At 41.4% G+C, this 24,570-nt stretch overlaps 1 protein-coding gene across 2 annotated transcripts in view; it reads left to right on the plus strand.

Annotated features, from left to right (window-relative positions):
• MGLL (monoglyceride lipase) overlaps window positions 1-24,570 on the plus strand; it is a 99,483-nt gene that overhangs the window by 7,380 nt on the left and 67,533 nt on the right. For both annotated transcript variants that reach the window (XM_063121376.1, XM_063121375.1), the window contains exon 3: window positions 9,593-9,699. In XM_063121376.1, the coding sequence (XP_062977446.1) occupies window positions 9,593-9,699 (107 nt within the window). The remainder of the gene's footprint in view (window positions 1-9,592; window positions 9,700-24,570) is intronic.

Raw genomic sequence — 24,570 nt, forward strand, 5'->3', positions numbered from 1 at the left:
TAAAAGCTTATCTAGTCCAACTCGTACAAAGCAGGGCCTTCCACCCAGTAGAGAGCCAGTGTGGTGTAGTGGTTAGAGCAGTGGTTTTCAACTGGTGGGTCATGACCTAAAAGTGGGTTACGAGATCAGTCCAGATGGGTCACGGCAAAACTGTTACCGCCGTGTTGAACGTGGAGAAAATTGTGAAAGTGGGTCCCATGTTGCAAGTTGGGAGTCCGAGGTGGGTCTCGGTTTGGACCAGTTGAAGACCACTGGGTTAGAGTGTTGGACTGGGGCTTGGGAGATTTGGATTCTAGTCCCTAGTTTGCCATGACCTTAGGCCAGTCGCGGACTCTCAGCCAAAGCCATCTGACAGGGTTGTTGTGAGTATAAAATGGAGAAGAAGACTACCACAGGTTCGTTGCAAGAGGGAAAAAGGCAGGATATAAATGTAATAATACATTTTTTAAACTACAAAAAATACATCAGCTTTCAGATGAAGTGATGCAATCTAGACCACGGTGTCCCACACACAGAGACAGGCATTTCACAGAAAAATTCTTACAGAGTAGATATAACCGCAGAATACCCACCAACTGAGCCAAGCCAGCTACATGGAATGGGCCCCTCCCAACCTTTTGCTGCAAACTTATTTTCAGGCACCATAAACTTCTTGCTGAATAAGCAATGATACAGCTAGGTAATTTTATATCCTAAATTAATGGTCTTTGTGGTGGTAGTAGGGGTTAGATGCATGTGTATTACTTCAGTTGTGAAGTACACAATTAACATTTCTCTTTCCCTCCAACTGCCATTTCATGCTTTAAAACTGCTACATTCCTGTACCACAGTGAACAAGGCCCCTTCGCTATTCAGCTTCAGCCATTTCCTTCACTCCCCCTTCTCTGTTGTCCTTCCTGTTTAAGCTGAAAAGCCCAAGAACATAAGGAGAGTCCTTCTGGATGAGACTGATGGCCTGTCTAGGCCTGGAGCCGTCCAGATGCCCCTAGGAAGTCCACAAGCAGGCACTCGGGCTACCCCAGCTGTAGGCCGACCCTTTTGTCATCGCAGTGTCCTATAGCCTTGGTGGGACTGGTGAAAGTGAGAGGAAATTGCATCACAAATGCTGGCATAGAATCTCACAACTCTTAGCAGAAAACCTTCTAGCAGAAGGCTTTGGGAAGGGCTGTAGCTCAGTGATAAAATGTATACTTTGTACCTAGAAGATCGTGGGTTCAGCTCTCAGCAACTCCAGGTAGGATGGGGAAAATCTATTTTTTCTCAAACTCTGGAGGACTGCTGCCAGTCAGTGAATTGTACTGAGCAATGGTCTGCCTCATTATAAGGCAGCTTCCTATGCCTGCATCACATGATGCAAGTGGCGTAATTATAACCACTATAGCCAATAGAGGGTTGCACACAGACACTTCTCTCTGACTTCAGTATGCTGTAATGAAGTTCACAACTAATAATGTGCTAAGTTTACACCAGTAATAATATTTTTTTCTGAAATGTTTGTGAAGCTGTGTGCACATCCTCACACATATTTCCAGCTTAAATTACTGGGATGCATTTTCTGTATATAACTGCAGAAGTATAATAATTATTATTACTCATATAATTATCATCATCTTCATCATTATACCCTCAGTGTAAAGGAGCTGTAGGATGCTGCATAGCCAGGGTTAAAATTAGCAGTTCTTTGGATGTTGAGACTTTTGCACAGTGCCTTTTAAAATGTGCTATAATTTCTCTACTTTTGGTGAAAGAGAACACCCATGAAGCACAGCTCTCCTATAAATGAATAACAGCTTGAGGCTTAAACTAGAGTCGTTATTTTGGCATTACTGTAGGTGTGCATGTATGTTTTGGTTCAGCAGTTGCCAGCTATGCTACAAATGAGGTTTGATTTCCTTTGCTGTTTTCCGTTTGGGTGCAGAAATAAATTCCAATGTTCTCCGAGTTTTAATTACATATTTGGGGGCTTTTACCAACTCACTGCGGCTGGTTCTAGCTTGGATCCACCTAGCGGTGTCAACTTGAGCACATTAAGGGGAAATCGTGTTGCTTGCCCGGGGCTTTGTGTTTTCTGCTTCTTTAGCACCATTGTTATGGGCTACACTTCACAGGCAGAGAGGGACTACCATGTAGTTTGAATCAAGCGTTTCCCCTCTTAAGTATGATATGTTCACTTCTCCTGAGACAGTGCCATCCAATGGTGGAGGATTCTGCTTTTTCCTGATATTACCACATTAAAAGTAGTTCTTTTAATAGTGGGATTTTCAGGGGTTCACACAGGAGGCATCCTAGTCATTGATGGCATTGTGTAATAGACCTGCAAACTTCTATGAGTGGCCAATCATGAACATGAAATAAATTTCTCATTTATTCCTTATGGGTATATATTCTGCTTTTTCCTGATATTACCACATTAAAAGTAGTTCTTTTAATAGTGGGATTTTCAGGGGTTCACACAGGAGGCATCCTAGTCATTGATGGCATTGTGTAATAGACCTGCAAACTTCCATGAGTGGCCAATCATGAACATGAAATAAATTTCTCATTTATTCCTTATGGGTATATCCCCTTAGTTGTTTCAGATTAATTAATATAGAGGAAAGAGGTACAAACTTCTTTATGTAACTTTATTGTAGTGCTCCATGCCAGGCACTAAATTAAGAAGCGGGACATCCAGCTTCCATTTCCCTTTAAGCACTTAACTGCCCTTTCACTATCTGAAAAGCATGTCTATCATAGAGTTTCCACCATTAACACTTAAGAAGAAACCTATGGTGAAGGCTTGAGAAAAGTCCAAGTAGTTAATTTGATACATAGATAGATAGATAGATAGATTACACTAAATCCATTTATGTAGAAGTAAGTCCTACTGAATTCAGTGAGAGTTATTTCCTAATAAGTGATTTTAGGCTAAGCCAGCCTTCTCCAACTTGATGCCCTCCAGTTGTGTTTGACTGCAACCCCCATTATCCCCAGTCAGCATGGCCAATTGCTATACTGGCTGGGAAGATGGGAGCTGCAATTAATCACATCTGGAGGGCACCAGGTTGGGGAAGGCTAGGCTAAGATAAGTAGCTGTAAAATTATTTAGGTAGTTATAAAAAGTTGTGAATATGTCAATAGCACAGTCCATTTTTAAGCTTTTGGGGATTGTGGATCCAACTGAGTTAACTGTGAATTAACAGACTATCTAGAGTGTAAATTATATAATTACTGCTTTTAAATTATATATTGTTTTAACTTGGTTTATGGTTTAATTTGTTTTTAGCTGTGTATAGTTACTGTTTTATGCTGTATGCTTTTATCTGTATGCCGCCCTGAGATCTTATTGATATAGGGCGGGATATAAATGTTTTAAATAAATAAATAATAAACAGCTTCATCCCTTTAAACCGCCACCAAAGTACAACTCATTTTAAAGCTCACTTGTTGACTTAGCAGGATCACCATATGGCATATTTCAGTGTTTATTTTCAAAATTCTCCTAACTTTCACATGTGAGCATGTAAACACAAATGTGAAATATAGAGGGCTGTAAGAACGGATCGAGCTTATGACTCCAGCCTCATGTGTTTCCTCTGACACTATACAATTCACTGCAGAGTACTTCCTCATCCAGCTTCTGTCACTTCCTCTCATATACCCTTTCACTGAAGGGTTGCAAAGTGTAGCTGGGCAGTCAGTGTTGATACAGAGGTTCTTACATATGCTGAGTGGACTGCTCATACCCACAATGAATGTGCTTAATCTCCATAGGCAATTTAAAAATGCATAATGGGCTTTTCTCTCTAGAAATAAATCAATACTTGAAATTTGATGCATGTCACATAGGGTTCCAAGATTGTAACTTGGCTCCATATGGTATCACTGTCAGAAATATTCAGTAGTCTGCCCCCAGACTTTGCTAGTTTAAATAGTACTAAAACTTGTTTTATTGCTCCAGGTATCAATAGTTCATATTCTCTAAGCTATTCAACCTGCTTGAAGATAGCTCTGGGAGACTCCAGCTGTGAACAAGAAATATGAATACACAGGTGCAGGAAACATCTTGTGAAGCACATATACAAGAGTTATTTGGGAATCCTGCACTCGTACGCACAGCCAAGAGTTTGGATTCAATAGGATTCCACTTATGTTAGTGACTGAATACAGGATGGCTGCCTAAGGGCTTATCTACACCAAGCAGGATATTCCACTATGAAAGTGGCATGAAAGCAGTATATAAAAGGCAGGAGCCACACTACTGCTTTATAGCAGTATTGAAGTGCACTGACAACTGTTTGGGCCCATTGACACATACCACATACCGCTTTCATAGTGGTATAACACCTTCATAGTGTTATATCCTGCTTGGTGTAGATCTGTCATGGGCCCCAACAGTTGCCAGTGCACTTCAGTACCACTATAAACCAGTAGAGTAGATCTTGCAGTGCACTTCAATACTGCTATGAAGCAGTAGTGTGGCTCCGGCCTTTTATATACCGCTTTCGTAGTGGAATATCCTGCTTGGTGTAGATTTATTTATTTATTTATTTATTTAAGGATTTTTATGCCGCCATTCAGCCAAAAAAGGCTCTCACGGCAGCTTACAAAAGTATTTCTTGACGGTCCCTGCCCACAGGCTTACAATCTAAAAGACATGACACAAAAGGAAAGAGGATTGGGAGGGAGGAGGAGGAGGGGGAAAAGGAAAGCAAATTCAGGCACTACAATCTTAGTTGTAAAGTTCAGCAGTTAGTTGACAGTTGGCAGCAGGAGGGAGGGGGCTCTCAGCTGGAGCTGGACCCAGGCACGGTGGAGAGGTGCCTGGCTGCTGCTTCCTCCCTCACTGGTGGCCTCTGCAGAGACAGTTGGCAGCAGGAGGGAGGGCTAAATGATGATGAGCCCTAAATGAGTTACATCTTGTTAGGGGCATCCCACATTTTCACATTTTTCACAGACTCGCTTGATCAGGCCTCTGCCCTAGGCATATCTCTCTCTCTCTCTCTCGCTCTCTCTCTCTCTCTGTGCACAGACAGTACTTCAAGTAATATGTGATACCCTTTACAGTGAGCAGTATTTAAAAAGCATGGTCCAGCTCTTGGATGCCAGCAACTATGTGATACATTCCCATGAATGCAGTCATTAATACAATTATTGACGCTGAATACAGTCATTCTCCTTGGCAAGGGAAACTCTGCTTTAGATGAATGTCTAAGAGGCAAACAACATGTTATGTTAATTACATGACTACTGCCATCTCTTCCTTGCATTCCCCCCCCCCCCCCCCGCATAGTGGTTTGTTATAGTAAAGTTGTAATACAACACCATTGCTCTCAGCATCTCTCAGCCACTGCTCCACTTCATTGGCTGTTGTTTGTATAGTGATAAATTTCGAAGTGCAGTCACTCATTATGACAGTTCCCATAGACAGCACCCCCCAGGAGGTCCCAAAATTCAGGCAGCTGTGTTGCTCCATTATCAACAAACCAGCTCTAACAGTTTTATCTCCATCAGAAGCAGGTGTTTTGTAAAAGTAATTGGTCTTAATTGCCCATTCAAGAACAAGTCACCCCAAAATAGTTTGCATTACAATAGGAAGCAGTATCTTGTTGTGGGGAAAATGCATCCCACCCAGCTAATCCTAACCCATGGGCTGTTGTAGGGTTCTGGGTGGCTTGTTACCCTCAGTAATGAGCTTCCCGGGCTGGGTTTGCACAACGCAACAAGCTGTGATACCTAGAGTAATTATGCAAATCCCCTGGAATGCCATACTTTTTAAGTATTCAAACCGCATATGTCAGCAATGCTGTTTTAGAATTGTTCTGCTTGTTACAGTGAAACCTTTCAAATAAGGGGGGTTCTGGAATAGTACTTGCACATTATAGCACATTCATACACTTAAATAAAACGGGCCCTGGCCTAGAAAAACACAGACTAGCTCACTAACATCCCTGTTCTGGACATAAATTTTACACATGTGTTTAGGCAGGGATTATTAGGAAAGGGATTGAAAAGAAAACTGTCGATATGCTGATGCCTTTGGATGAATCTACCATATGATTGCATTAAGATCTTCAATGACCATGAGTGCCCCCACCTTCTGTAGTAAGATAGGTGGCAGTGGGGAACATGGCCTTCTTAGGTGTGGCACCTCTCATCTAGAATGAGCCTTCTCCATCCTTCCATCAGGCTCCCTCCTTGACGACAACCTTGAAATGTTGCTCTTTTCTGCTGCTTTTTTTGTTATCTATCTTATGAATCCCTGTAAGTAAAAGGCAGGATATAAAATACTGAGTTGGATCTAGACTTAATCATGCTTAGAATAGATCCATTGAAGTCCATGGAACTTGAGTTAGTAATGACTAATGTAAGCCTCATTGATTTCTACACAAAGCAACTAAGTCTGGATCCGACCCGTTTTAAATAAATTCAGTTCTGGGAAACCTATCTTTAAAAGGATGTCATAGATGTAATGTGGAAAAATAGTTGAATAAGGCAACCATGCAGATTGGGATTGAATCACCTTCTCTATGAGGAATGGCAAAAATGTTTGGACACGTTTTATTTGCAGTTGCCTTTTTTGCATGCACACCACACTGCTGACTCATTCATATTCAACTTGTGATTGATTATAATGCCAAGTTCCTTTTCATACATAATATTGCCAAGCCAGGTATCCCCCATTTTATACCTGTGCATTTGATTTTTTTCCTCCTAAATGCACGTGTCTCTGTTCAAGTTCATTCTGTTTATTTTCTGCTCAGTTTTCTAACCTATTAAGATCTGACTTCTAAGATATTATGTATCTCACCCAACTCTGCGTCATTTGCAAGTTTGATAAACATTCCCCCACCTCTTCCTCCAAGTCATTAATAAAAATGTTTTAAGAATACATGTCCCAGGTCCGAGCCCTGCAGCACCTCACTCCATACCTCCCTCCACTTTGGTAAGGAACCATTGACATGCACTCTTTGACTCTGTTCAGACGACACACTAAGCCACAGTGGTTAAGCATTTTGAGCTAAACATCATGGCTCAGCGGGATGTGTGAAACATGACTTAATGTGTCATGTGAGCCACTCCTAACCATGGTGGCTACATAACCACGGTTTAAACATGCTCACTAACTATTTGCTTCAAATGGGTTAGCAGCCTAACCGTGACTTACTGTGTTGTCTGAACAGGCCCACTGAGTATGGTTCTCCAGCCATCTGTGGATTCACTTAGTAGTAGTGCCATCTAGCCCGCACTTAAGTAACTTGATAATCAGAATAGCATCAGGCAAAGTCAAGATATATTTTGTCAACGTAGGCAACTTTGAATGAGGAGTAGACAAATTCACGGAGGGTAAGGCTATCAATGGCTACTAGTCATGATGGCTATATGTTACATCTTTATACCAGTTGCTGGAGAACATGAGCGGGAGGGTGTGATTGCACTCATGTCTTACTTGTGGGCTTCCCACAGGCATCGGGTTGGCTACTACAGTAAACAGGATGCTAGACTAAATAAGCCTTTTGTCTGATCCAGGAAGGCTCTTCTTGTGTTGTTATACTTTTTTCATCCTGTCACATAACACTATAATTTGGGGTAACCCAATGAGATTAATTGGCAGTAGATTTAGGAAGTACAAACAAAAGTACTTCTTTGTATGATACGGTATTGACTTATAGAATTGGCTGCCACATTATGTAGTGATCGGCATTATCATAGATGGGTTGTTTCACAAGCTAAGCCAAACATCACTTATTTGTATTCCCATAACGACATAATCTTGCCACTAATACTTCAGTCATCATGTGTTACGTAAAACACCTGTCTGACGTTCGTCAGGTTGCTAGGCTCAGCAGTACGCCATCCTGCTCAGTTGCTTAAAGTTAGGCGTTTCATTGGCATGTCTGTCATAAACATTGGTTTCAATGGAATTTATTTCCAAGCCAGCGTGCTTAAAATTGCCATCTTAAGGATTTGCTGACTCCCGGCCACAATGGGTGTTTTAATCCATTCTGCAGCAACTGCAGGTCAAGCACACAGAGCCAGTTTTCGGGCTGTGCAGAGAGCTGTTTGGCTCAGTCACTTCTAAGAGTTGTTTAATATATATATATATATTTAGCATGATTCCAACATGTGCAAGGGGGAAGCCTTTTATGTTGCCTGCTCTGGTTTCTTCTTGGAATATGTCAAAATTACCGGAGAGCCTTGCCAACAGAATCGCAACATCTGAAGATGAAAAGAAGCTGCAAAACGAGTGCTGTGGGTAGTGGGGTCCTACAGGTTCCAAAAGGTTGATGGTTATTTGTCAGTGATTCTCAGATTGCCTTTAAGATAACCATGTGAAACTGCACCAGGTTCTGTAGACCTGACCCACTGAAGCATAAGGCAGGGGCATGCCTGAAGGGCGTGCAGTGGCCTGACAGGTGCTGGGCAGCCCCACTATTACTGAAGTCTCGGGATGTGGGTGAGAGAGAGGAGAGGAGAAGCAGGGCCGTTCCTCCAGCTCTGATGAAAAACCACCCTCCCCTTCACGTTCCGTTCCCCTCAGCCATCACCAGCAGTAGCCTTTCCAGCAGGCTGCACAGTGGGGGGATGAGAGCGGTAGCAGAGCCAGCCATGGTAAAAGGCTATTAAAAAATTTCCTCTTCCCTTCTCGTTCCTATTTCCTTATATGTTGTGCATTTTTAGACTGTAAGCCTGTGGGCCGGACCGTCTTGTTTTTACTGATTGCGTGTTAGTCGTTCCAGAAGCCTTTTTGGCTGAGGAGTGGGATAAAAAATACTTAAAAGCACACATTCAGCTTGGTGAGTGAGAAATTGTGTGGGTCTGCTATATGGTCTTCATGTTTTCACGTGTGTGTGTGATATGCTTTAGTGGGTGTGCCGCTGTACTGTAATTCCCAAGCAAGGACCAATGAAAAGAGCAAGTCAGAATTCTGCTTCTTATCACAGGGTGGGGGCTGTGCTCTCTTGCCTCTCTTAGATGCTCTACAGATGCTATTTATTTGATTCATCCATTACATATGAATTTCCCCTCCTGATACAGTCAGCAATGCTGCATTCAGTCTATTAACAACTTAACCTGATCTTATTTGATGTCCAGTGCACATACTTTGTTTACTTTACTTATATTCCCACACCTTCAATGTCTGAAAATTACCAGGATGCCTAACAGTATGAAGTGTAAAAAAAAAGGTAAAATGCAGCATCAGTTGAAACAATAGAATTACAAAAACTTAACAGCAACATTAACCTTAATTGCATAAAAGTAAAAAAGATTCAGAATTTCTAAGGATTCTTAAAACGCCTAGAAAAATTATAAAAACATCTTTGCCTGGCTCCTGAAGTAATCAGTGTAGGCATCAGGTATTCCAAAGCGAAGGGCCACCCCAAAAAGGTGCACTCTCCAGTTGGCACATGCTCAGAAGGCACTGAGAGGAGATCCTCAGATTAGGTTCTCAGTGAATGGGTGGATGGTACAGGAACAGGCAATCCAATGAATATCTGAACCCCAAGCCATGTAGGACTTTAAAGGTTAAAAACTTTAAATATTTTTCAATCCACAGTTATTTGCCTGTATAATTCCTGATTTCTAATTTAATTCACTCTGTTCCATTTAGGGGACTTGTGTTTGTTTCACATGGTGCTGGAGAACATTGCTGTCGCTATGATGACTTGGCCCAGATGTTGACAGGAATCAACTTTTTTGTATTTTCTCATGACCATGGTGAGTACTATTAAAAGTATAGTGCATGGTTGAGATAAGGAAAACAATGAAGTCAAAAGCTCTTCAGAGTTTGGAAACAAAGACAATAATTGAGTGATTGCAAAAAGCTTCAAAAGTTCCTCTTCATACTGAAAAAATAGGCATTAAAATGGCAAATAAAGTTCAGTGTAAGTAAGTGTAAAGTGATGTGCGGTTGGCCAAAAAATCCCCACTTCTGCTTGATGGGATCCAAGCTGATGGTGACTGACCAAGAAAGAGATCTTGGGTGTGTGATGGTTGCTTGCTTAAATTGTCAACCCAATATGCTGTTGCTGTGAAAAAAACAAATTCCATATTGGACATAATTAGGAAAGGAATTGAAAATAAAGCTGCCAATATCATATTGCCAGGGGAGGCTGGTGCCTCCAATTTCAGTGGGGCGGGATTCCATTCTGGGTTTTAGGCCTTAGCTAGACCTAAGGTTTATCCTGGTTTTGTCCCAGGGTCATCCCTGTTCATGTAAATGACACACAGGATATCTCGGGAGCAGGCAGGGACGATCCCGGGATAAACCTTAGGTCTAGCTAAGGTCTTAGTAACAACCAGCCAGAAGTCTAAAGGAGCTATCCAAGGTGCTGAACCCTATCCAGAACCTTGGATAGCTCCTTTAGACTTCTGGCTGGTTGTCACTAAAACCCAGAATGGAATCTCCGCCCTACTGAAATTGGAGCCACCAATCTCCCTTGGCAATATTGCCCTTATACAAATCTATGGTGTGACTTGGAACACTGTATAATTCTGGTCACCACACTTCAAACAGGATATTATAAAGTTGAAAGAGGTGCAGAAAATGGCAGCTAAAATGTTCAGGGGGCTGGAGCAATTCCCCCAATGAGGGACTGTTAAGCTTAGAAAAAAGGTTAGAAAAAGAAGACATGATAGAGGTTTACAAGATTATACAAGGTGTAGAAAAAGTGGGTAGGGAGAAATTTTTCTTCCTCTCATAATATTAGAACCGTCATCTCATGAAGCTGAATGGCAGGAGATTCAGGACTGATCAAAAGAAGTCCTTCACACAATGCATAGTTAAGTTATGGAAATCGCTACTATAAGATGTATAAAGGATTAGACAAATTCATGGAGGCTAAGATTATCAGTGGCTGCTAGTCATGATGGCTATATTTTACAGAGAATTTTGGTTTCTGGTTGGTTTAAAAGTCCAATAAATAAATAAATAAATAAATAAATACCTCCATTATCTGAGACAGTATGCTTCTGTGCACCAGTTGCTGGGGAACAGAGGCAGGAGGGTTCTGTTGCACTCATGTCCTCCACAGGCAGCCAGTTGGCCATTTTGTGAATGGAATGGTGGATTAAGTAGGCCTTTAGTCTGATCCAATATAGTTCCTCTTATGTTCTTATTAATTTAATTCTAAACCCTGGTAAGATAGCTAGTGTGACTCTGCCCATCTACTTTATTATATTTGACTATCGAGCAAATGTGTGATGCATATATCCAAAACTTGAGATAACCAAATATCAGAATCAGATTGATCAGAATCCTATTTACAGAGGGTAAATTCTACTTGGGGTTACATGTTTCTAGGTGGATGTGGTGGTGGGGTGTGTGGAATACAGAGAATGTGCTCTAGAGAAAGGAGATATATAAGAAACCTGGGTTCTACAGCTTAGATATAAAGAAGAGAACTGGTTTTCATTGCATTTTTGCCCTCCTTCTGGTTGCCGCTGTTGTGCTGTTCTAACCGTTCTGGGGATGTTTTGGAAGGAAAAGTTCATTCTCATTAACATATATGAAGAGCCCTGCTTGGTCAGACCAAAGGCCTATCAAGTCGAGCATTCTGTTTCTCACATTGAGCAATCAGATTTATTTATTAATTATCACATTTATATCCCTCCTTTTTCCCCCTTGCAAGGAACTCAAGGTAGCTTACATGGTCCTCCTCTCCATTTTATATTCGTAACAACCCTATGAGGTAGGCGAGGTTGAGAGTCAGTGATTGGCCCAAAGTCACCCAGTGAGCTTCATGGCCAAGCGGAGAATAGAACCCAGGTCTTCTGAATACCAGTCCAACATTCTAACCATTACACTATACTGGCTGTGGAAATCCCACAAGCACGTAGTGAAGACATGAGTCCTCCCCTCTTGATGTGCCCCAGCACAAAGCCATCATGGCAGATAGCTGTTGGTAGGCCCATTCCTCCATGAAGTAGACCTATCCTTTGTCCTGAAAGGGCGTTGTAGCTGTCAGTTGCTGAAAAACTTTCTGAGAAGCACACACACAACATAATTACTTTGAAGAATCAGTGGAATCCATTTTTTAGGTTCATTTTTGCCTCAGACAGTTACAAACAACTCCACCACTTTTGATTGTTTCCTTCCCCACTCCCACCAAAGTAGCAGGATAATTTATAATGAATTTTCTTCCACGTTTCCTTTGAAAGATAGAACAAGGTTCTTGCACTTGACTTATTAATCGAAACAAGCCATTGAGAAGGACTAGCGCTAACACTTGTAGGATCCCCTCCCTCCCATAAACATTTTAAAATCACTCAGCCCCCTCCACTTGACTTATATTTTTTCTATTCTTCCCCAACACACACACACAAACATACTCATTTGTTTCTGACAACTCAGGCATTTATCTGGGAAAACTCTCAGCTGTTTCAGGACGTTTAAGGAAGACATATGGATTGCCATGCTCCCATGTTTTGTCTTCTCAGAAAACCCCAATTATTTCATTAGATGGTCTTATGCTGGAGCCATGCAGCTTGAGCAATTAAGTTCATAATTCCCTTTAATGACCATCTGGAAGTGTGCACTTGAGCTGCACCCAGGCTGCATCTCTCCCCCTCCCCCCTCAACTCCCTGCCCCAGGTTAATTATGCTTAATGGTGGGGGCTCTTATGCTTTGAATGGCATACAAATTCTGTTTCCTGGTCCATCAGAAACCTTCAAGCAGAAATGCCTTGTGAAGCCTTTGTTTTGTTTCTGCCACAGCTTTGTCATTCATTAGAAAATATTGCTAAGCATGAAGGTTACATTGTAGGATTTTGACATTGGGTGAGATTTATCCCCTCAACCAGTGAGGGCTTGAAACTTTATTATTATTTTTAAAAGTGTTTGTTTTCAATATTCAGTCAATCATACAAAAGTTCTCAGGTACTTCTCAAGCCCAAACTCTGCTAGGAGACCAGCCGACGTGCTATGGATAAAGACAGAGCACCAAACTACATATTGAACATGTTCAGATTAATATATCTTGGGCCTAATCTACACCAAGCAGGATATTGCACTATGAAAGTGGTATATAAAAAGCAGGAGCCACACTACTGGTTTATGGTGGTGTTGAAATACACTGACAACTGTTGGGGCCCATTGACACATACCATATACCGCTTTCATACCACTGTATCCTGCTCGGTGTGGCTCCTGCCTTTTATATACTGCTTTCATACCACTTTCATAGTGCAACATCCTGCTTGGTGTAGATTAGGTCTGGGTTTAATAAGATGAGATATGTAAGAGCCTGTTGCCTGTACACTCAGGCCCTTCCTTCCTTCCTTCCTTCCTTCACATGAGCCACTAAATATACCAGGAAATCTTCCATTAACTATAATTTCCAACCAGAAAACTATGGTTATCAGAGGTCTGATCACATGGTAGCTTTGTTGTGGGCACAGCTTGTTGTGTTTTTTCTTTAAATGCATAATTCTTTAAATGCATAATTCTTTAAATGCATAATTCCATGGTATCTATCACATGGCCAAGATTTTCCTCTCTATATGTAACATGATCTTCTGTCTGCATACCTACCTTTCATCCCTTCCAGGTGCCTCCTCTTCCCTACCCCTCTACTACCATTTTGGTTTTTCCATTTCTGTCTCCCTCTGTGGGCATACATGCAGGTGAGTCAATTCACCTTGGCACACAACTTTTTTAAAATGAGGAGGAGGCTTTGTGGGAGGCTATTATGTTGGAAGTTTGTAAATGTGCATTTTTGAAAAGCGGTAACTCCAGAAGTGCGCAAGTACTGTGCCATCAAAATAAAAAATAAGGGGGAAAACAGCCGTGTTTTTACTAGGCGAACTGGAAACTAAATGACACAAACGGAGCACAATTGTGCTACGTAGCCATGACCATTCCGAAACATAACGTTTAATGTCTCAACCACACCGTCAGAGAAATTCCACAAGCTCCCAAAAGTGGGATCACACCATAGTTCTTGGCAGCACTATGGCACGCCACAAAACATTGACTGATTTTCCTCATTGTAAAAAAATACGGGCAAAGTAGGGGAAACTCATGGGATACCTGCAGAAACAGGATGACATTGTGCGGACAACACCGAAGTTGCGCAAATGGAGCAAAGCGATAGGACATTAAAAGCCTTATCTGATGAAGTCTCAGCTTCAAAACAAGCCAAGATATTGAATCATAGTTTGAAGTTGGTTTAATATCCTGACATGATCAGAAGCTGATGATCCATAGTTTCCTCGTTTGGACTAAATAAGAAACTAGTTAATGGAAGGCTTCCTGGTTTGTTTGCTGGCTCATGCTAATGGACCCCATGTGCGCGAAAAAGGCTTGTTCGTGTCTTGGCTATTTATCTGTCCATGAATTCTCTGATTATTTTAAATAGGGCTGTGCTCTTGCTTCTCTTCGGTTCTTAGAAGTGATAGCGGAGTAGGGTGCTTCGCCTCCCTTAAAAGTGGAGGAGAAGCGATTCGGGTGGCTAGCGAAGCATAGCAAAGAGAAGCGACTGCAAGCAAATCGATCCACTTTCCGCGGATTGATCCACCTGCCATTTTGGATATTTTTTCCCATAGGATTGCATTGCGGAAAAGATTAGCGTATAACTTTTTTGTTTTGAAACCCACAGCCCTGAAACTTACTGTGCTTAGAGAGTGGTGGTTGGGGGTCATTTGTGGAGATGTTTAGACCTTTTTGTCGTGCAATTTGCTTGCAATTAATTTGTTTAGAATGGCTAAAAGAGGGAGGGGGTAACATTTTTTTGAAGCGATGAGAGGCAGATTCAACTCCCATTCGTGATCACCCGATGAAGCATCCTTCAATCCCAATGTTGGAGGGGGTGGGGAATAAGCAAAATGGGATACTTAGTAACTTGGGATACTGGTTAAACTTTCTTTGTCTGAACGGACTTTTTCCAGTGTTTTTTGAAACAGTAGCCCCAACAAATGCACAAACACAACCTTAAATCATATACTACTCAGTAAATAAACAACAGATAGGAAACACAGCACTGCTACCCACCCTAACCTTGATGAACAACTGAATAGATGTGGTGCAAGGGAATGATGTCCATAGGGCATGTGGACGTGCCCAGTGCACACTGCCTTGCCTTGGGGGGTCATCAGAACCCTCCAAAGGTTAGCCAGTGGAGGAAGCTATGCCTGTCACGAGTTGAAGTGTGCAGTAGCTTCTGAAAGACTGGTACCTAGACAGGACCAGTCAAATTGGCACAACAGTTCCCCTTCCCCTGGGCACGTCCACTTTCCTCTTACTAGTAAAAGACAGACATTGGCCTTTTTTAAAAATTCTTCCTGTTGTGATTCAGCAACACTGCTGCTTTTAATTCCACCCCTCCTGTGTTTATTTATTTATTATATCTATATACCACCCCATAGCCCAAGCTCTCCTGGCTTTCCCTCTTCAGTGAAGTCAGGCAGGCTTTCATTGTGGTTCAACTTCTTATTGTTGTTGTGATTATTATTATTAATATTATTATTAATATTAGTACTGCTATTATTAACGTTATTATTGTTGTTGTTGTTTAATAATGGCTGTGATCACAGTGCAGTCAATCAACTCTGAAGCAAGCATCACAAAGCTTTACTCTTATCCTCCTAGCCCCCTATTAGTTATGGGATGCAATAGAAAAGGCATCTCTCTGTGCTGTTCCCACCTCACAGGGACGGTTTGAAGCAATCCTTGGCTCACTTACTTGTGCCCCCAGAAATGTCTGCTGCATGCCTGCCTTCCTGCCTCTGCCTGGGTGGATACATGGATAAGCTCTCAGGTTGGCGATTTTGAGGTTTCTAACGTGAAAACTGACATTTTCGAAAGGGGTGTGAATTGGGGTTAGCGGGTGATGCTTAAAACGATTTTTTTTTTTTTGCCAAAAAGCAGGGCATGCTCGGATTTGCTTGAAACATGCCATGAATATGGATCTAGGTGGCACCTGTGAGGGTGCCCATTTGCAAGTTTGTATCTGTAAAAATGTCAGAGTAAATCCCATTTCTGAAAATGGGGTGTAGGATTTTCATAAATTCCCCCAAAATCAGTGGAGGCTCGGATTTCCTTCCAACTGGGAATGAAGGTGGATACATGGATAAGCTCTCATGGTGCTGATTTTGAGGTTTGTAATGTGAAAATTGACGGGGTTCTCGAAAGGGGTGTGAATTGGGGTTAGGGGGGTGATGCTTAAAACAAAACAAAAAATTGCCAAAAATCAGGGCATGCTCGAATTTGCTTGGAGCTTGGCATGAATGTGGATACATGGATAAGCTCTCATGGTGCCGATTTTGAGGATTGTAACATTAACAGTAAAAAAGTTATAGGCATTTGAATTTCAATGCAAGTCTATGGGGGGAAAACACAGAGCTCCGATCCGGATCACCGCAGCGGAGCAGAGCGGACAACTGGCAGATTGATGGGGGGGCGAAGCGGACCTGATCTGGAAGTTGCAGATCCGGAGTGGATCGGGGTGTCCGTGCACAGCCCTAATTTTAAATGCATTTTTAACTAAGATGGTTAGAATTTTTCTTTAGAAAAAGCAGTTGTGGATGCCCCAATCTGGAATGGGACTTACTCCCACATTTTTTTCTGCTGAAAATCACCCTGAAGTAACAGATTCAGGGTGATTCAGGTACAGGAGAAAGGTTAAACCTCTCTGTGCCATGCAGTGCTCCCAATCTAGATTGAGGTCCCCGAAGTGGCTTTTTGTAAAGAAGGTGATGTCGACAGTTTTATGATATACTATGAACTGTAATCAGTGAATTTCCTTTCATCGTTAATTAATGAACTTGTTGTATTGTTATTTGGATTCTTCCTTGTCGTTACTTGTATTTTTAAGTTTATTTCAAAGTAGTTCATATATTAAATGATGCTTTCAACATGTCATGTATTTTGGCCCTGAGCTACCCACCTTGTTCACTCAATTAATGGAGATGACTCGTGTTTAAATGTTGAAAATAGGACCTCAGCGAAACTGAGGTATCTGGCCTAATTTGTCAGGAGCTAGAAATAACCACCTGTCAACTGTTCTGCCCATTTCATTGGGGGCTAACTCATTGCATGCCTGCCGTGCTAACGTTATAAATGTCAGTTCAGTTAACTGTTTCACATCTTGCCTAAATAGTTGTCAGAAGACAAGTAAAGCACATATTAACGAGGTATGCAAAACCTATTCCCAGCATACAGTCCTCGGTAAGCCTTCAGTGAGGTTAAATAAAAGCTTATATATGGGTGGACCCTTGTGTTTCGGCCTTTGATACTTGTAGCTGGAAAAGAGGTGCTGTGAGTTGCCAGACTCACCATGCCTTGATCAATGGTTGATCAACAGTTTAATTTGTTTTTAGCTGTGTCTATTTATTGTTTTATATTGTTTTATCTGTACGCCGCCCTGAGATCCTAGTGATATAGGGCGGGATACAAATGTTTTAAATAAATAAACAAACTGCAGTATGGCTTCTTTAGGCTAGGGCAGAAAGTTCTTGTTCCCGGAGCTCTGGGTAGGAACTAATAAGAGTGCTTAGTCTCTCTCAAAGATGGAGAAAAAAGCATAAAGACAAAAAGTGTTTTCTGTCCCAGGTACATAGAAAGGAGGAGTGGTTCTGACCATTTTTAAAGCTTCTGTTCTGGTTTAAAGGTTCAACACATAGCGGCCTTGTTCAGAATAGGGTGACCATATGGAAAGGAGGACCGGGCCCCTGTATCTTTAGCAGTTGCATAGAAAATGGAATTTCAGCAGGTGTCATTTGTATGCATGCAGCACCTGGTGAAATTCCCTCTTCAACACAACAGTTAAATCTGCAGGAGCTATACTATACCACAGTCTCATTTTCAAACCATTCCGTAGCTGACTAAGGCCTTAGCTAGACCTAAGGATTATCCCAAGCAAATGGAGGGGTCGTCCCTGCCTGCCTGCTCCCGGGATCCCCTGTGAGTCATTTGGATGCACAGGGATGATCCCGGGACAATGCCAGGGTATAGATCTAGCCATGGCCTAGGAAAAACCAATGTGCGCAAATGGTGATTCCTGAGTGGTATGGTGCCACCTAAGGGATTGGATGGCCAAACTGGTTCAAAGAAATCATAGAATAGTCGAGTTGGAAGGGGCCTATAAGGCTGAGTCCAACTTCCTGCTCAATGCAGGAATCTGCATTAATATTATAATGAGTGACAAAAGGGGGGTTCACAAACCAATACAATAGAAAATACAATAGAAACTTACTATATAACAACGTACAAAGTAGGCAAAGATAGGCTAAGTGTGACAGAAGGTAAACCTGTTTAATTACTTTGTGCGACACTTAGCCTATCTTTGCTTACTTTGTACATTGTTATATAGTAATGTTCTACTATATTGGTTTGCCTACCCCCTTTTTGTTACTTACTATAATATTTTTGTGCAACTCTATGCTTTTTAGCATTTTTGGGGGGCTAGTGACTGACTCTTAGCCTAGCCTACCTTACAAGGTTGTTGTGAAGATAAAATGGAGAGGAGGAGGACCATGTAAGACACCTTGGGTTCCTTACAGAGGAAAAAAGGCAGATATAAGTATAACAAACAAACAAAATAAGTACTCTTAGGCCATTAAAAATCCTTCTGCATATCAGTGCGCTGTGCTGGAACCATAAAACTGGTGTACTTCTTACCATGTTGACTGGGCTGCTAGAATAGGAATGGAAATGGTTTCTTGCCACATGATTTGGCCGCATCCCTATGTTTTGGCTCCTGTGGATACTGCCATATGGAACTGTTTTGATGCCTTCTACACGGGGATAATCAGTCCTCAAAGGAACCTTGGACACATTTGCACCCAGGACATTTGGTTGAATGCATGGCCTCTAAAGAGTTCTGCAAGTTTGGGTTTAAGGATGTGGCTACTACTTGTAAAACTTCTAACTTTTTTGTTTTGGTTCTTCAACTTCTTTAGTATGAAACATATGGATGTCTACATTAAAACCAAATAGCCAAGTGCTTTAGAGGAAGTGCTTATTTCAGAGAGAATGGCACATCTGGAAATTGGGGAGTGTGGGGAATAGAAGCAAGATGCTTGCATTGCGCTGTGTGATGAGATGTGTGCTCCCTCTCTATCTCTTGAATATCTTTTATACTAGAGAATAATGAACAGTCTTTTAGCCAAGGATGAATGTTGTGCTTTTTTTAAAAAAAACCTCAACCTTTTATTTTTTGAGTGAACAGTTTCCAAAATAATCTGTTAACAGTTTGCACCTGGTAAAGCTATTCCATTCAGTCATTTCTGTGAGTCAAGATGTATTATCAAGGCATTATACTCTTACAGATGTTTTTGGATGTGTCACCAAATTTTACTGTGTAGTAATTTTCTCTCCAAAATTAAAGTCACTCAGAAGAAAATGAATCAAGATTGCTTTGTTTTGCTGGGTATGTGCTTCACGATTGCAGTTCTTTTAGCTTCTTTTTAAAAACCCAGTGTACAGTAGAGTTCTCTTTGACTTCTCATTGTTTTGCTCAGTTATGCTGCAAAGAGCCTTGTTGCATTTCCAGACAGACTTATTTCCAAATTTCTGGGTTTGTTCCAAGGTTCACTGCAGTTGGCAAAGTTAATGTTGCCTGGACAACTTTGTTCCTCACTTACATATGTTCAAATATTTGGGTGTATTTGAAGTTGAGACTTAAAACTGAATTTCTTTACATAGTCATTGTTTCTCTCATACAGCTATAACATTCATAGAATCATAGAATAGTAGAGTTGGAAGGGACCTATAAGGCCATCGAGTCCAACCCTCTGCTCATTGCAGGAATCTACCTTAAAGCATACCTGACAGATGGTTGTCCAGCTGCAACTTGAAGGCCTCTAATGTGGGAGAGCCCACAAACTCCCTAGGTAATTGGTTCCATTGTCGTACTGCTCTAGCAGTCAGGAAGTTTTTCCTGATGTCCAGCCGGAATCTTGCTTCCTGCAACTTGAGCCCATTATTCCATGTCCTGCACTCTGGGATGATTGAGAAGTAGATAATCTTTTCAAGTACTTGAAGACTGCTCTCATGTCTCCCTTCAGCCTTCTCTTCTCCAGGCTAAACATGCCCAGTTCTTTCAGTCTCTCCTCCTAGGGCTTTGTTTCCAGACCCCTGATCATCCTTGCTGCCCTCCTCTGAACCCCCTCCAGCTTGTTTGCATCCTTCTTAAAGTGTGGTGCCCAGAACTGGATGCAGTACTCAAGATGAGATCTAACTAATGCTGAATAGAGGGGAACCATTCTTGTAGCCCTTACATCACTAATCCATTCTATTAGCATTCTTCCACAATTTGGCAGACAGTTCTGATATAATGTTTTCTAACCCTACCCACAACACAAATCTCCACGTTAAAGTTGGTGCATCAAAACACTCCTCTTTCAGGTGGATCCGACTCCTAATGCTAAACAAATTAGCCCAGAAAAATAATAATCCAGGGATGTCCTTGGGACCTGTCATTCCCACACAGTCGGAATGGCACAGTTTAGGTCCTCTAAGGTAATGGAGATACCTAAAGATTACATACTGGCTTATATCATCTTAAAGGTATGTGTGTGGGGACTATTTGATTATGAGCTCATCTGGATTGTATTTTGATCCTTGAGGGAAGTGGGTTAAATTAGCATTACCACTTTATGCAGGATTGAAATCTTAAAGTCTAAAGTAGCCCTTTGAGTGTCATAACTAATGTCACAAAGGGTGCAATCCTATGCATGTTTAGACAGAAAAAAGGGAAAGGTCCAACCTCTGTTTGGCTCTCAGTCCTGTATTGATTGGGTGATAATTAAATACAGCCTTCCTGAGGTGGCAGAGGGACCTGATATTTATTTGACCCCTTTGCCTGATGGTGTTCTATGTGGACATAGCCATAGAGTGATACTAAAAGTTCGCAGTGAGCCAAAGGAAGTTATTGTATGTCTTCATCCATAGCAGCTCCCTTTAGAAGTTGTTTTATAGTGCTCCTCCTTTGTGTACTCAGAGGCTGAGCAAAAAACAGATGGCGCAGAGAGTGCTTTCCAGTATTGCATATTGCTTTACAACACAAAGGACCAAAAGATAAATGTTGTTTTCCATTCACAGTACGGTCAGATCAAAGGAAAAGGAAAGGCAAAATCCTTCCTGGTATTCAAAAGTCTTAAGATGTTTGCGGCTAAAGAAAACTGCATTTCTTCTCTCTAGAGAGTTGCCATACTGGCATTGGTATCTTGCATTCCCCAAGAAAGAACCCAAATTAACCAAGCCTTTTTTGATCCATTTTCTTTTTAAAGCAGAAACTGTAGGAATTGTACAATTTAAAATATTTGGGATTTTTGAGCAAGAGTTTTGATCTTGAGACCAGTGAAAGAGCCATAGTTTCAGAAACCAGAGAAGCCTTTTAAGGGTGTTTTAATGGTGTGCATGTGTTACAATTGAAAGGGCTGATTTTACAAGAGAAGGTTGACAATTTTTTTGAGGATGTTGGGGGTGGGAGTTGGGGGAAGGAAGAAGGGATAGTGTCATTCTAGAAGAGCTTTTGAAGGGTTTCAATTCTACAATGATCAGGTTGATTTTGTGACCAAAAAAAGGAATAGGCAGAGGGTACAATTCATAAATATAAATAAATGATTGTTTTATTACATAGATTTATATACCACTTTCCAGTGGATTATCAAAGCAGTATACAAATGAATACATAAAAGTATGCCTAAAAATGCTAGAAAGCATTGTCTAGTCATTTCCTAGTGAAGTCGATTCCCCATTATGCAAATTTCAGTTGTCCAAGAAGGGACACTTATAAGAAGACCCTTGCTGGATCAGACCAAAGGCCTATCTAGTACAATATCCTGTTTTCTGCAGTGGAGAAACAGCTGCCTCTCGGAAGCCAAACATGAGGGCCTATAGCCCTCTCCTGGTGTTGTTACTCAGTAGTGATGTGCGAATCAACAAAACTTGAGCTCACCGAAATTCTCTGAATTCCACCTCAAAGCTCATTCTGACTCAAATCTATATCACATTGCGAGCTTTGTTTTGTTCTTTTCACATGAAAATCTGTGCATATTTTTGTATTTTTTTCCAAATATATACATTAATTGCATGCATCTTTGAAACCCTATGCATTCTTCTCCCACTGATATGCGCACATTTTTCAAAAGTATGCATTTTTTCATGCACATTTAGTTACGTCCACATGCTGTCAAACACTTTTTTTTTGGTTTGAGAATCATATTGCAAACTTGGAAGTAGATTGACTTCAACTATAAATTGTGTCCAACTGCGTCTTTGTTCCAGAAGGTGTGAACTGGGTAAATCCTGATGAAAAACAAACTGAAATGAATTTGTCATACATCCCAGTTCCCCATCGACTGGTATTGACAGGCATGGCATCCGATCGTGGAATCTAGCCAGTATGACAAGTATCCATTGCTAGTTTTATTCTCCAGGAATTTGTGTAATCCCCTTTTGAGCCATCCAGGTTTTAATTATGTACTTTTGTCTGTCCTGGGGTTCCCACTGAGCTTCATTGGATGACCCTGGGTTCTAGTATTATGAGAGAGGAAGAAAAACCTCTCCCCTTTCTTCACCCCATGCATAATTTTAAACACCTCTATCAAATCCACAATTACCCACCTCTCGTCTACATAAATAGCCCCAAACACTGAAACCTTTCCTGTAAGAGAATTGCTCCAACTCCTTGATCATTTTTGTTGCTCTGTTCTGCACTTCTTCCAGCTCTACGGTATCATGCAGTAAGATGCTTTATTCTTTTTTAATGCACTTAATTACTCTTTCATTCTGGAATAAATAAAATAAAGATGTTCTGCTTCTGCTTCTTGCTCTGCTATAAGTTAAGTGTGATGTGTTTAAGCTACATCTGGTTCCCTGGGAGTCTGTGCCATTGTAATGGTGGGTGAGGAACAGATACAGGGGGCAGCTGTGTCATTGACTAAAGGCAGGCTGCTAGCCTCTAAATCAAATAGAGTACAATTAGACTCCAGCAGAATAAACCAACATGGCCAAGAGCTTTATGCCCCAGTTGACTCTCTGAATCTTCGTGGGCAGGCCATTTTAGCTGGTTATCCTATGTCCTGACAGGAGCATCAAAAGGCAGGAACCTTTTTAGAAGTCTAGTCATGATTACTGTGTTAGTTTTACAGAACAAAATATATAGAATACATGAAGACAATGTCTTCTCTTCCCATTGTTCACAGTAGGAATCCAGTGCTACTCTACACCGGGGTGGACAACATGCTTGGCCTCAAGTGCAACCCCTGCTGTCTCTTGGTGCCTCTGAAAACAATTGGTGTTTTGCCACTGAATTTTGAAGGCAAATTTAGTATAAAAGCCTTGGTTTAAAGTTAAATTTGGCCTTCATAGGCCACCTATGTGGTTTGGTGACAAACCAGCAATTGCTTTTAATGCTACCACCACTAAAATTCAGCAGTGTCCCCCCGTGTGTGGAAACCCCATGGCACTCTAGGGTACTGAAGCTGGCTCTTGGACCTCCTGAAGTTTCCAACCCCTGGTCTACAGCCACCATTTCATTTTAGTGGGGCTTATTCAAGAGCCCTGCACAAACCCATTCTGAAAGGAATGGTTCATTTCACTGGTGCTGAAGGCCACTTGCTTAGATAGTTTTAAAAACACATTTAACAAAGTCTTGATAGCCAAATTGAATCCCCCATAAGCAGAGGCAATATGCCTCTGATGATCAGATGTTGGGGACAGATGCATGGGAATGGCCATCATATTCATGGTCAGCTTGTGTGCATCTGGAGGTGACTGCTGAAAACAAAATGCTGAACTACATGTGTCTTGGTCTGATGCTTCTTATATCCTCATGAAAGGAAGATGTACAGAAGCAGGGCTTATTTGATTGTGTTCAGATGCGCTCTGAACAGAAAAGGGGACCATTGTGGCTGGGAGGCCCTCAGAGGATTAAGACATGAATGTGAGAGTAGATGTTTCATTGCTTCCTGCAAATGGCAAGGAGGTGCTAATATGTTCAGTTCCTTATCCAGGATATCAGCCTAAGAATTGTGATAAAGCCTCCTGTTGTGATCTGATGTCAAAATTGTTCTTGCATTACCATCCTCTCTCCAGCCTCCTGCTCTTGACACACTTTGCAGCTGAACTCACGTGGTTCTTTGCTTTAATTCGTTGTTTCTTGACTTAGCTCAGGAGGGCTTCTGCAGTTTCATAGACCTTACTCAGTCTTGTCTCTACTGGCTGTTGCTGCTGCTGCTGCTGTTGCTGTTGCATGCTACAAACTCAGATTGAATTGCATTCCACAGACCCCATTAAGAAAACCAAACCTTTGATGCTTTGAATTAGATTTTGCAGTCACCATCTCCTAAGGGAGAAGATATATTTAATTCAAGTTCGCCATGCTTTGACCTTTCTCTACATCTTTTATGATCTTTCGGGCTAGATGGGGCTGCTAAAGCAGGATTCAGGCCTTGCTTTGTGCCCTGCGTCACAGCAGGATGGATTAATGAAGTAATAATGCTATTCCTTAGTTCTTACAACTATTAGGAATTCAGAACGGGGAGCTTCTAAACCAAGCAGTGGTATAATTAGAATATTTTATCAGCAAAGAAGGCTTTTAGATAGGTAATTCACAAGCATCTCGTTTGTTTTATGGGAGCTGT

The sequence above is a fragment of the Elgaria multicarinata genome, chromosome 3, assembly GCF_023053635.1.
Source record: "Elgaria multicarinata webbii isolate HBS135686 ecotype San Diego chromosome 3, rElgMul1.1.pri, whole genome shotgun sequence".
NCBI classification, from domain to species: Eukaryota; Metazoa; Chordata; class Lepidosauria; order Squamata; family Anguidae; genus Elgaria; species Elgaria multicarinata.